Source organism: Papaver somniferum, chromosome 6 (assembly GCF_003573695.1).
Source record: "Papaver somniferum cultivar HN1 chromosome 6, ASM357369v1, whole genome shotgun sequence".
Lineage (NCBI taxonomy): Eukaryota > Viridiplantae > Streptophyta > Magnoliopsida > Ranunculales > Papaveraceae > Papaver > Papaver somniferum.
In genome coordinates, this window is record NC_039363.1 from 71,652,014 (window position 1) to 71,666,800 (window position 14,787).

The 14,787-nt window shown below is 35.0% G+C and overlaps 2 protein-coding genes across 2 annotated transcripts; one reads left to right on the forward strand and one right to left on the reverse strand.

Annotated features, from left to right (window-relative positions):
• The first annotated feature begins 231 nt into the window (after positions 1-231).
• LOC113290912 lies at positions 232-1,225 on the forward strand. Its single transcript, XM_026540497.1, has 3 exons — positions 232-578; positions 686-776; positions 920-1,225. The coding sequence occupies exons 1-3, from the start codon at positions 232-234 to the stop codon at positions 1,223-1,225; spliced, it is 744 nt and encodes a 247-aa protein (XP_026396282.1).
• A 294-nt stretch (positions 1,226-1,519) lies between these two features.
• LOC113290913 (tryptamine hydroxycinnamoyltransferase 2-like) lies at positions 1,520-9,519 on the reverse strand. Its single transcript, XM_026540498.1, has 2 exons — positions 8,501-9,519; positions 1,520-1,622 (listed from the first exon to the last, which is right to left on the reverse strand). Exons 1-2 carry the CDS (start codon positions 9,517-9,519, stop codon positions 1,520-1,522), a joined length of 1,122 nt encoding a protein of 373 aa, XP_026396283.1.
• Positions 9,520-14,787: the final 5,268 nt, after the last annotated feature.

Below are 14,787 nucleotides of genomic sequence, written 5' to 3' on the forward strand. Positions count from 1 at the left end.
TGTATTTTTCTAGGCTACTTTCATTTTTTTAAATGTAAACTTTTTTTACTGTCATATGTAAACATTTTTGAGTGTTATATGCATCAACACATGGATGCTTTGAAGGCTGAAAATCCAGCAGCACATCAATACCTTTTGGATGCTGGTCCTGAGTCTTGATCAGGAGCATTCTTTGATGACACTTGTAAATGTGAAAACTTAAATAACAATTTTAGTGAGTCTTTTAATGCAATGATCCCACACATTAGAGACAAACCTATCTGTAGAATAGGAATCCTTTATAGTCAGTTGGTGAATGCTAAATGGCATGAAAGGAGGCAAGAGGCTGAAAAATGGCCAGATGAAGGTTTGGTTCCAAAGGAAATGAACTTGATAAAGAAGATGTGCAAGCTAACTGGTCCTTTTGATGTTAATCCATGCGTTTTTGGAAAATTATATGAAGTTACATCTGTTCACAATTCTGTTTTCACTGTTAATTTGGAAGAAAAAACATGTTCTTATCTTCAATGGCAACTGAGAGGGTTTGTATGCATACATGCAGTCTGTGCATTGAAAGGATACAGACCAAAATGGAATAAGTAAGTTCACTTTAAGTTCACTTTATACATTTGTTTGTTTGTCTTTTAGCTCTTGTTAACTATTTACTTTTTGTGTTTGTTAACCATTTAATTTTCTTGTTGAACAGGTACTGCTCTCATTACTACTCTGTGGCAGCATTTAGAGCCACATATGAACCACATCTGAAACCATTGGTTGATGTCAAAGAATGGGTCAAGGTAAGCACTTTAAACTAGATCTGAAACCAGTAAAGCACTATCTTGGTAGTTGTACATTTAATATTCATAATATTCTTCTTTATATAACATATATGATTCCTTTAGGGTTTCATTTTTCATTTCCATTTATTGTTTGGTTGCAGGTAGAGATGGAGCTAAACCCTCTTAAAAGTGGCAAGAAAACAGGAAGGCCTAGAGTTAAAAGAAGGAGGGCATATGATGAACCTCCACCACAGCCCAGAGTCTGCAAATGCCGCAGGTGTGGGATTGGAGGCCACAACAGTAAGGGATGTTCTGGTGGTGCTGTTGGGCAGAATTCTAAAGCACCTAGACAAAGAACTCAAGTTGATGGTGAAACTCTTACAAGCTTTGATAAACCTGCAGCAACCTCTTCAAGATCTAAGAAGAGAAATCATATGATACTCCAGGTGCATCTACTTCAAAACTAGCTGGAACTAAGAAGCAGAAAGTTTCTCAAAATTTCAGAAATGTTAGATCTGTTAAACAAACAGTGAGTCAGACTATGACAGATCCTAAAGGAAATACAAAGAAACCTAGTAAGGCAAAGAAAAACTAAAGTTGCAGTTTCCTTTTTTTTGGTAACTTTTATGAATGGTTAATTTGTGAACTTTAAATTATTGTAAGAATGTAACTGGTTGTGAACTTTGGTATGTTTGAACATCTTTTGTTATGATAGGATATGAAATGTAGTAAACTAAGTTCTTAAAGCAACTTCTTACATATTACATGAGGTTTTTTCCTAATTGCTTACATATGACATCCATTTGGGTTGCAGATTCTCTAACCCTGACTTTTGCAGCAATGTAGAGGGAATCTGAAGCCCATCTAAAAGATTCACAATCTTGACAGGCAAGGTAAGCTATATTCTTATTGTGTTGATTTTTGCACATCTTCAGTATGAGTTTGGATTTGCAGGTTGCAGAAAAGCAAACCTGATTATGCAGTGGACAATCATTGTAGCAGTGGCCTTCTTCTCCACAAGCACAACAACTTTTTGTTGATGGTAGCATAATGTCCTTGGCTTTACAGTGGTCTAAATCATCTTCAAACTATTCAAAGTAACTACAAGTTGGTATTGTGCACTTGAAGAACATTTTTTCATAGTTTTCAGTTGTTGTAGATCTAAGTAATGCTCTCACACCAACACATGAAATATGCTTGCACCTAGAATACAGCCAAGAAAAGACTTGTGTGTCATGATTTCCTTGTTTACATATTGCACAATCAATCATGCCTTTTTTCCCCTTATTCTTGATATTGCTACTACTTGGAGATTCATTCTGACCACCACTCATTACTTGTTTGCGTTTTCTAAGTTTGAATTTGATGAGTAACTTAAAAAAGAGATGGTTTGATTGATATGAATTAATTAGGGTTCTTCTCTGATTTTTATAGGGTGGAGAAGATGAAGATAGCCGTTTTTTTGTCAGCTTAATCATGGTCGTTCATTTTTGTGTGCACAGGATCATGCCACGTGTTTTCTTGCCGGTATGTTACCCGAGTCCGTGTGAGTTGCACGTGCGAAGAATTTCCAGCCTTGTTACTGCTGTGTGTGTGAGATGCACGCTCGAGGGGTGTATAAGTCATTTGTAAGGTGCCAGCTGGCACTTAACCATCCTAACAAGCCGTTACCCGTTATTTGAAAAAAACGGGGCACTTTGGAAAAGTTGGAAAAAACGGGGGCACTTTTTTTTGCTATATTGAAAAGTGGGGCACTTTATCAAAATTCTCGAAAATTATTAAACCTTCAACCGGAATATTGGGTGGAAAAAATGCACAAGGACTTCCACCACCAAAATCAAGATCATGAAACTGAAATCTCAACCAACTGTCCACTTCCAAATTTGGACACAATGTATTTCCAAATTCCGGCGCTGTTGCTTCGAGGTCCTCACCTTCATCATCTCCACCTTTTGTTGTTGCTCCGAAATCGATGAAGGATTTGAAATACCTATTATCTACCCGAATAACTGTTGGAAAATGATTAATAAAAAAATCATTTTTTAAAGTTTTAATAAAAAATTATAATTTATTTTTTTCTTTTGTGAATGAAACTTTTTAGTCCCACATTGTGGAGTTTCCAATTTTTAGTAGTTTTAAGAAACTATATAAACCTTTTATTCCCACATCGGGGAGTTTTTCTTCTTAAGTTGTATTTGTCAATTATATAAACAAATTCACTACTTTTGTAAAATCTATGGGAAAGGGGTTGCTCTATATTTAGAGGGACCCCCAAGGGAAAAAAATATTTTATATTGTTTTCTCAAGCGTTCGATATTTTCCTTTATGGTTTTTTCGGAGTTGCCAATCTCAAGTTGAGCATCTACTACATATGCTAGTAGTAGGTGTATTAGGGTGTTTTATCCTGGAGATATCCGTCCTGTGAGGGCTATAGCATCACTCTTGAGTGTATCCGGGCGCTAATGTATTAAGGGAAACGTGTTAAACACGTGACTCACTCTGTTTTTCCAAAGTTTTGCCTTGTTGCTATTGCGGAGATATGGAGAGCTCATTCGTTTCATCAAATTGATCACTTCCATTATAAAGGAGCTAAGTATCAATAACTTTTGCTTATTTGATTTTTCCTTGTTTTTGATTATTGCAACAAACAATCTTAAGACATTAGTATTTGTAATAATAAAAAATGGTTGGTTGGTTTGTGAATCATGGATGTTAATTGTGGAGTGAAAAACAAAAACGAATTTTTGGTCCGCTGTAGAGTTTCGAGTTTATCTCTTAACCTAGAAGGAATTTCGATGAACCCTTTTAACACAACGTATTAGACATCCTGATAGTTACCCACGTAAAATTTCAGAAATTTTGGAGTTGTAAAAGTATTGTTTTGATATTTTACAAAACTGAGAAACGTTCCTGAAAAATTCTGACGGGCAGAATTTTGTTGTTAACTAAAGTAGTTTTTATGGGGTAACCATGAGTTTTTTGATATGGTGGTTTAAACGAAGTTTATAAATCTAGATATTATCTTCAAAACTCATATTTTATCTGAACTAAGGTTTGTGAGATATGGTGTATTAGGTGATTGGGAAATTACCGTGTCCGTGATCAGAGTATAAACGAAGTTTGTGACATGAAATTGAAAAGGAACATGGCTACCAGGCGCATGTGGATGAACACAAGTCTTCCAAAGCTGACAAAGGCGAGAAAATCAAACACAACTCTGAGCATAGTCTTCATAATAAAGGTATGTTTCGTAAAACTGAATCCGGCATTACTTTAATTAAGGGTGATTGTTATGTTTGTAAAATTCCTGGCCATACGACAGTAAAGTGTAGACAACATAAAACCTTAATAAGTAGAAAGTTAATACTAATTTAGTTGAAACAAATTAGAACGAGTTCATTGACATGATATCGGAAGTTATTTTAATAACCAATGTGAGAGACTGGTGGGTGGACTATGGAGCCACTAAGTATGTTTGTTGAAACAGAGAACTGTTCACCTCTTATCAGAGGATAAGGGATGTCGAGAAAATCTATATGAGTAACTCATCTGCGACAGAGGTTGCATAAAAGGGAAAGGTAGAGCATAAGCTCATATCTGTAATATTCTCACACTGAATGAAGTTTTCATGTTCCGAACATATGAAAGAATCTTGTATCTTGTTCTCTTGAAGATGGTAAAAGATTGAAGATCTTAATTAAATGTGGAAAACTTGTTATAACTAAGGGTATTGATTTTTTAGGAAACAATTATAGGACTTAGGGTCTATATAAGTTTGAAGGAAAATCTGATGAAGTGAACATAGTTGATTCCTGTGCTTTCTTTTGTGTGTCTTTGAATGTTTTGCATGGTAGACTTGGAACCGTAAAATTATAAGTCAATGCATAAACTGCCTAGCATAGGCTTCGTACCCAAATTTAGTTTGGATCTTGAACACAAAAGTGAAATGAATATGCTATAAAATCTTTTAGCACAAATGTTCATAGTAATTCTAATCCCTTAGAATTAATTCAGTTAGGCCTAGTTGACATGAGTTCAATCCAAAACCACTATGGTAAAAGATGGTTTATAACTTCCGTAGATGATTGTACGAGGTACTATCTTGTATACTTGCTTAGGGATAAGGATGATGCCTTAGAATCCTTAAGATGTATAAACTTGAAGTTGAAAACCAATTAGAAGCCTTGAACATATTAATTGTATCCTTAAGGGGATAATAATTGCCATGTTGATTAGTTCAGGATTACCTGCGGTCTTGTGGGAGGAGGCAGTCCTCTTAACTAGTATATCCTGAATATAGTACCCTTAAGGATCAGATGAAACTCCATATGATTTATGGAAAGGTGGATGACCTTCTTATGAATATGTCAAAGTGTGGGGGTGTTTGACTCAGATTTTCATTCCTCTTCCTAGAAGAACTAGATAGAAACCAAAAATGTTGATTGTGTCTTCATATAAGGTATGTTGAGTATACTTCTACATGTAGATTTTTGGTTGTGTGTTCTGATTTTTCATACTTTGGTGTGATTTTTCTGACTTTGTTGTGAATACTATTACATAATCTAGGGATGCTGAGTTCTTTGAACATGTTTATTCTTAAACCTGCACCTCATTAGAGATGTGTTGTTAATCCCCTAGATTTATTTTCAAATAGTCAGAACTTATCTTAAAGAAAGATGAAGTTAAGGTTGAGCCTAAGATAAGTAAAACAATTAGACTTGAGACTTCTTATGAAGCCGACTTCATAACATGCCTAGCGTAGTCTAAGCCCTGGACTTGTAAAGAAGCCTTGATATCTACTGAAACCCCATTCTGGTAAGAAGCTTCATTTAGTGAAATAGACTCAGTCCGTCGGAACCTGACTTGGGAGGTTTATAGTTTACCTCCAGAGAGTAAGACCATGAGATGTAAATGAGTCTTTAAGAGGAAACATTAGGTATATGGAACTGTAGAAAAATATTAGGCTAAGTTGGTAGCTAAAGGCTATAAACTAAAAGAAGGTGTATATTTCCTTGATTCTTATTCACATGTGACGAGATTTACTTACGTTGAGATGCTAATTGTTATTGCTGTCATAAACAAATTAGAGATACATCAAATGGATGTTAAGACAACTTTTCTAAAATTGTGAATTAGATAAAGAAATTTACATATACCAACCTGAGGACTTTGTAGTGAAAGCTTATGATGACAAAGTTTGTAAGTTGAACAAAATTTTGTATGGTTTATAAAATAAGCACGTAAACAGTGACATGGAAAATTTGATCATGTGATAATGTGTAGTGGATTTAAGTTAATGAATCTGACAAGTATATTTACAAGTAACTTGTTAAGGATGCCTGTGTGATTGTATGCTTGTTTGTTGATGATATGCTTATACTTGATACAAACATAGATGTGATTAATTTCACTAAAAACATGCGCTGAATGAGAACGTTGACTTGAAAGACTTAGGACCTATTGATGTAATCTTAGGGATGAGGATTAGATAATAATCTAACATATGTAGTCTTAGTCATTCTCATATTATTTTGAATTTGTGCTTAAGATATACAATCAGTGTGATTGTTAGCCTTCTTGTAGACTCAAGAAAAAAGGGTAATGGAGTATCTTAACTTGAATACTCAAGAGTTATAGGATGTCTGATGAATTTAATGAACTGTAAGAGTCCAGACATTGCCTATATTGTGAGTAAGTTAAGTAGATATAATTGTAGTCCAGAGCAATAGCATTCAGATGCACTGAGTAGAGTATTATGGTACCTAAACTACTCTATTACCTTTTATTTGATTTATCAAAGGTAACTTGCTGTCCTTGAGGGACTTTGTGATGTAAACTGAATAGTTGACTCATAGGAGTCTAAGTCTACGAGTGGATATGTTTCACTCTAGCATCAGGGTTTGTTTTGGAAGATTTACAAACAAACATATATTGCTCAATTCATTATGGAATCTGAGAGTATTGAGTTAGATAAAGCACGAGAAGGGGCCGAGTGCCTAAGATGTTTTTTAGAAGACATTCCTCTCTGGCATAGGCCTGTGCCAGCTATATCTATACATTGTGTTAGCCAAGATATAATAGCTAAATCTGAAAATAACTAATCTCAATCGGCGTTATTTCCATTGATTGTATAAAGTCCAAGGAGAATATCGCGCAATCTTTGACGAAAGGTTTATCCCAAGAGATAGTTAGAAATGCATCGAGGGGGAAGGGGCTTAAGCTCATAAATTAAACTTTCCATGAAGGATACTCAACCTTGATGATTGGAGATCCCAAGATCAAGGTTTCGAATGAGACAACTAATTTATGGTGGGTAAAGGTAAACACTATCAGAGAATTTTATTCTCTGTCCCTTCCCTATGGTGTAGACATGATAGTGTGACTGCATGTGAAGGATGACTTTTAAGAAGTCTTAATGAGTTCTATAGTTTCAATTTAAGATTGAAGTGGGGTGTAGCAGTAACACTCTTTATGGAAACTCACCTATCTGAATGAGGAAGTGGGCCGCTTCCTATGAGAATATGAGCTTTGATTCTCTAGAGCATTCTGAGAAACAGGATATGTCCAGGGCCAAATTGGACAAAACGGCACGAGCTTGGCAGCAATCTTGGAGATATCACCCGTGGTTGTTATCGCGAATCACATCAAATGCTAGCAGTTCAAGACATAGTTCACTGTCTCTAGCAAGTAATTTCGGTAATATCTCACTAAGAAAAAGTTCAAGACCTCATGGACACCTCTGCCTAAAATGGTATTTCCTGCGCTTTTTATGTGATTTTCGTTTTGATGGTTTTGGTATTACTGGAACTTAGGACCTAAAGGTCACTAAGGGTTCACTAGTTCATGCTTTTTCACTTTGGTGAAAGATACCTATAGTCTCACCATGTGAGAACTAAAAATGAAAGCTCTCAATACTATTATGATTTATGCAATCCATAGTATGACCCTGGGGTCAACACACTTTTCTGTGAGGGAGAGGACGTAGAAATGACTAGTATGATTTCAACACTTGCACGATCAGTCTGTTTGGATCGTGAGGTTGGGATGTTGATTTACCAAGATCTATCTGCGTTTTCATGTTTTATTGAGTTTTCATTCATGTGGGGGATTGTTGGAAAAAGATTAATAAAAAAATAATTTTTTAAAGTTTTAATAAAAAATTATAATTTATTGTTTTCTTTTGTGAATGAAACTTTTTAGTCCCACATATTGGAGTTTCCAATTTTTAGTAGTTTTAAGAAACTATATAAACCTTTTATTCCCACATCGGGGAGTTTTTCTTCTTAAGTTGTATTTGTCAATTATATAAACAAATTCACTACTTTTGTAATATCTATGGGAAAGGGGTTGCTCTATATTTAGAGGGACCCCCAAGGGAAAAAATATTTTATATTGTTTTCTCAAGCGTTCGAGATTTTCCTTTATGGTTTTTTCGGAATTGCCAAGCTCAAGTTGAGCATCTACTACATATGCTAGTAGTAGGTGTATTAAGGTGTTTTATCCTGGAGATATCCGTCCTGTGAGGGATATAGCATCACTCTTGAGTGTAGCCGGGCGCTAATGTCTTAAGGGAAACGTGTTGAACACGTGACTCACTCTGTTTTTCCAAAGTTTTGCCTTGTTGCTGTTGCGGAGATATGGGGAGCTCATTCGTTTCATCAAATCGATCACTTCCATTATAAAGGAGTTAAGTATCAATAACTTTTGCTTATTTGATTTTTCCTTATTTTTGATTATTGCACCCAACAATAACTTCATCATGGATTGCTTCTGCCACATATGAATGACTCTCTTGCAACAATTCCTTCACTTTCAAGGTTGGATAAGCCCACAGTACTAAATTGCCGAAATACTCCATGGGTACTGCTGGTTTGATTCTTGCTCTTCCATTTACAGCAACTCTAACTTGGGTTGACTCTTCCAAGTCAAGTCCTCTAGCTTGGGTCACTTTCTTCCACGCATGAGAAAGTAAGCATTCAAAAGTGCTGTATCGTTTGTGTGGGTTACAGTTTTCTCCAACAACCTTAGACTTGAGCTTGTTAATGAACTCAGTAGAATAGTTGATGATCAAAGTTTCAATGGAAGAAAAGACTGGGGTAGTCTCTGGATTAACAGTTGTCTTTTTGAACTCGATGGATGGATGGTCGAATTCAATTTTAGGTTGGTTTCTTGGTTGAGAAACAAGGAATCTATCATGATAAGGAAGTGTTTCTATGTCGAGACCTCTGACCATTCTAGCCCATGCCACAAAGAAAGAACTCATGGATTGACCATCCGCAACACGGTGATGAGAAGTTTCCCCGATGACTAGACCACCACATGCATATCGGTTGAGTTGAATTTGAAACAACTTTTCAACTCCTTCAACAGGTGGAAGGAGATGGCTAACATCTTTCGATGGATTGAATGGGAGCTGCTCAGCAAGCGTTGAGGGGATGTAGGTTTCGGTTATGCGAACACCTGCGTTGTTTAGTAGGATACAAGTTCGGCCTAGATCGTCGGTTATGAACCTTCCTGCTAAGTGTGGGTAATAAACAAGAACTTTGGAGAGTGCATCTTTCAAGACTTCATTTGATGGCATGGGTGGTTTGAATGCGTATAAAACAGCTACATGAAGATCGAAAGCAGCTTTATCGAAGATTGTGAGAGGAATTACAACATCTTCAGAAGGCATATTAACTGGTTGATCATTCATCGTGGTCAGTGATTGAAAGGGAGAACCGGCTTTCAAGATGGTGTTGTTAATTAAGCCAATTGCCATTGCTAGTAAAATTCAAGGCTTTTCTGGTAAGCTAAATCAAAATAAGTAATCTGGGAACTGATGAATACTAAATTTAGTAGTGGATGTGAAGGTTTAAAATTAAAAGAAAAGTTGTTTTAGTTTGGTTAAGAGGAAATGAGGAAGTTGTTATTCTTTGAGATTACAACATGGGGTTTATATATGCATGGACATTGAAAGAGTGAAGCTAACTGAGCACCCACGATTCAGCTGATTTTTTTTTTTTTTTAGTTTCGTCATTTCTAATCAGTCACATATTTATTTTCTCTATCAAGTGGTTTCCAAGTAGATTCATATCATCACAGTGTGACCACACCCCAGCACACCAGTATAGTACCCTCTCTTTCTTTCCTTCATGGAATTAAATTAATGATTAGTGTCTTTTTTTCTTTTTCTTTCAAATTGAGGTCAACGGCACAGTCGTATGGACCAACTAAAAGGATGACTTTCTATACAGGTGAGCATGAATGAAGAAGCAAAGAACGTCTCGACACTGCAGTATTATATGGATTCATACATAAGCACCATGAACTGAGTTGCCTGACTAAACAAGGGGGTTGGTTGATGCATGGATGATTAGTATAATCATCTTTACCACTTGTATTTTATAAACATGATACTAACCAACTTGGTGCTGGGGTGAAAATGGTCAAAGAAGCAAGCACATTTTAAACGATTACAATGCTGTTTCACAAAATCTACTCAACTTTTTCTTTCTTAGTTCCGAAAGATGAAATATAACAAGGCTGCATACATCAAGTCCAGAAAGTTATTGATGAAATCAAAGATGAAAAAAGAAAAATACAACACATCAGATCTTCATCCTGTTCTTGATGAAAAATATAATACATCAATTTCAAATACTCCCTTTACCTTTTATTAAGGTGCCTTTATTAATTTATAAACCGTGATAATTGACTATGTCAAAATATTAAGGGGACATGAAGAACCGCCATGACTAACCTTATTTAATACTAAATTATTATTAAAATTAAAACTAACATGCCTAGTATATTGAAAAAAATATATATAGGATAACTTTATCATTTTGAGAAATATTTAAAAAAAAATAAAAAAAAAATATTTGTTATAAACGTGTAATTATGTTAAGAATATCTAGGATAAATCCCGTTTATTACTGGGATGTCCTTGTGTCTAGCCCTATACATAAAGGCTCTAATATTAGTCTGTTGTACACATCTAATAAGATTTTCTCTCCTTCTTCGTCTCTACTTTGTGTCTTTCCTTTTCTACTAGTTTCACAATAATATCTTGGTTTTATGGATTTTATACACTACCCGGATTGGGATAATATCCAAATTAATTGGGATATACCCAAATTTAAGTGGACATAGAAGCAAGGTTAAGGGCTGACCAAATGGGGTAAAGTTACGAAAATACCATTTACAATTATAATTTAAAATTAACCTATTCATCTTCTCATTTCATCTTTTCCTATTCCTCTACTCAACCTAATGACTAGTTGGTCCCTCTCCGTCCCATCATTCAAACGAAAAAAAACTTGTCGATTGAATGACGAGATTGCGAAAGTAAGTGTTTACATAAACTCGTTTCAGTACTTCAATTTGTTGTTTGCATGTCAAATTAGGTCCAAAAATTCGAAATCCTGAAGTTGCAGTTATGTGGTCGTTAGAATATCTGTTCGATGACCCTGACGACTTCTTATGTTTTACTTAGTCGTTATCTTCCTAAGTTGAATATCGTGACGACTTTTTATTTCTGAAAGTGACATTTTACAGGGTCGTCATGATATTCAACATAATACCTTGAAGACTACTGATGTTGTATTATTAGTCGTCAGGGTTTGAAAATCTTAACATGACAACTAGTCACTTTCAGAAGTAATTTTTCTTGTGTACTATTTGGTTATTGGTCGTCACCTTATTGGAATAATACCTTGACGACTAATTGTTGGTCGTCATTTTCTAGGTTATCGACCATGCCGACTAAGTGTTGGTCGTCAATTTGTAGATTATCGACTATGCCGACTAATAGCTCACGAAAACATGGTTTTCCTGTGTTTAGAATGGTTTATTAGTCGGTACAATTTGTTTTCACTAAGTCGACGACTAAAGTTTGGTCGTCCCCTATACAATTTTCGACCCTGATGACTAAGCCCATAAGATATTAGTCGTTATCTTTCTGTTTTGTCGAGCATGCTGATTTTTCATACTTTCAGTCTTGAGAGTGCTCATTTATTCTGTAATTTGGGGAATGAAACCATTAGAAGTTTGGTTAGTGTGGTTACATTTCCGTTATAAAAAAAAAAGAAAACTCTCAAAAATCTTCCCACGCAATCCATAAGTTCAATCTAACAAAAACATAATTTCATAACCTTTAATTCAACTAACTAATATAACTAAATTAATTAAGCTAAACAAATTTACTAATGCTAATTAAACAAGGAAAAATTTGCCATTTTCAAAAATATATGGTTAAGGGGCTTTGGGTTTTACTCCATAATGACCATATTTTGTCTTATTTGATATACCCCAATTAATCAGGGTGTACCCTAATCTCTCCAGTTTTTATATCTGGTCAGATTTTAAGATCTTATAGCCATATATATTTTTATTTAAAACGGGAATGAAAATTAATAGAAAAGTAAAAAGATGAGGATACCCAAATATACCAGAATCTTTTAAATATCAACCTATAAGTCCGGTACCTTAAGTGATCATCTTCGGACAGAGTCGAGACAATACAAATTACGTCATGTACCTTGTGTGATTGTTTATGGACGAGGTCGACACAATGGGACAACAAGATATTTACTTGACAATAGTTACGGTAATAACCGATTGACTATTAGGATCAATGTCAAGTAAATTCGGATTAACATACATGTGTAATTTAATTAATTATAATAACAATTTTGATGCGGAAAACAAAGTAATTGCCACAACAAGATTTTATTAACAAGGAACCCGCAAATGCATAAAAACCCCGGTACCTAGTACAGTTTTGAATACTCTCAGAATTAAGCCGCTATAAAAAATCTAATACCAACTTCGTATTGTTGAGACCAAGTAGACTACCCCTAGCTACTTAGTTTCCTCAGTATACCCGCGCCTTCAACTTCTAGAGTCATGCACGTGAATCACCAATCCATTTGATCGTATTCCTAACAGTAAGGATAAATCTGATTAGTAACCATTCTATTCAATCTTGGTAATAAGATATTATGAGTCATTGACAAAGGCTGTTCCGTTTAAACTAATAAACTCCCTTGTCCGGCTAGATCAATCTAAACTTTGATTACTGAAATAACCAAATTCTAGATTTGCAAATCAATATAGAACTCAAAGAATAATTATAAGGTGATGCCGATATCATGTAACTAGCCAATCAAGTTTATCAAAGATAAATACGATTCTAGTTGGATCCCACAATTCACAAGATATGAAAGCTAATAAGAAAAACTTCATCGTCTTCAAATCTTCGTTTGTCTTCAATAATAACCCGCACAACAAAACTTGAATCCTCTTGTGATAAATCACACAGAGAACGGAGTATATTAACAATGGATTATCACAAGATGTCTTTAGATCCGAAGATGGTTCTAAAGATCCCGTCAATACTTTGATTTAGTTTGAGTGAGCCTTATATAAGAAGAGAAGGTTCTCAAGAATAAACAAACTAGGTGTCATCAAAGTTTCAACAACCGTTAGTCAATCAAATCAATAACCAAAACTAAAATAATAATGCAATTATCTAGTTTCCCACCAGCAACACTCGTAGAGCTTCTTGATCCCGCATAAGTCTTTCAAAGAGCGGTCGTAAGAGATTTCGCCTAATTAGGGTACTTTCCTCTCCGGATAGACGACTCCACCAGAAACAACAAGAATGAAGTTTTCCTGGCTCTTAGGATAGTTTGCAAGAAATGCAAACTTAAGCATTTATAGACCAAGGTTGTTTGGACAACAAAGAAATTCCAATACCGAAAATATTCTCAAGATATTATCATTAAAGTACCTATTTTCGGTTTTTCCTATTTTCAATTAATTACCAAACCATATTTCCGAAAACTCCCTTAGAAAACTTCTATTATTAGTCTAGCACATTAACTAATAATATTTTCCAGAGGATATGCTTTAATTGCTGGTAATTAAAACATATATTATGAAAATCATAATTAAATGCTTTTTAATTTTTCGAAACGGGATCAATTTGAGTATCAAGGAATGTATCTGAACAATTAATAATAAGAGTTATGTACATGTTCAAATAATGTCGACATCTAGAAGTTTCTCAGCAAAACCTAAATGTTCAATTCTTTTTGCTTGAGTCATTTTCTTCCATGTATGAGAATGTAAACATTTAAAAGTACTATATCTCTAATACTAGTTAGAATTTTCTTCTTGAACCTGAGTTTTCAACTTGTTAATGAATTTGGTAGAGTAATTGATTATTACAGTCTCAATAAGGGAAAAGACAAGGTTAGTGCTTGGATTAACCGTAGCTTTCTCGAACTCGATTAAAGGGTGGTCAAATTCAACTTTAGATGAATTTCTTGGTTGAGAAACAGCAAGCCGATCATGATAAGGAATTGATTCTAAGTCGGGGCCTCGGACCATCCTATCCCATGATACAAAGAAAGAACTCATCGATTGACCATCATCCACATGGTGATGAGAAATTTCACTTATAACTAGATTACTACATGCTTATCGGTTCAGTTGAATTTGGAAAAATTCTTCAACTCCTTCAATTGGTGGAAGGATATGGATAACATTTTTTGAAGGATTGAATGGAAGTTGCTCGGCTAGTGTAGATGGAATGTAGGTTTCAGTTACGAAAACACCGACATTGTGTAGAATGATACAGGTTCTACCTTGATCATCAGTTATGAACCTTCCTGCTAAGCGGGGGTAAAAAACAAGTAATTTCGAGAGTGCATCTTCCAAGACTTCGTGAAAAAGCGGGGGTATAACAACCACACCTAATAATTTGTTCGGTAATCTGTATGGACTAAACTCCAATTTAATTCCGAGAGCACCAATATAAAAGCGAGACTCAATCAAGAATTATATCAAAGAGTTTTTATCTCTTCCTCGATACAATCAGAAAATCAAACAGATAGAAATCCGCGAGCCTGATTGATATGAGAAATAACTTGGACGGTACCAAAGAACAATGCCCAAGTGTCAATAAAGTTCTATCCAACATTCAATGTCAGATTTATCAACTGATTGAAGTATGCACAACCTGTGATATTTCGATTATATA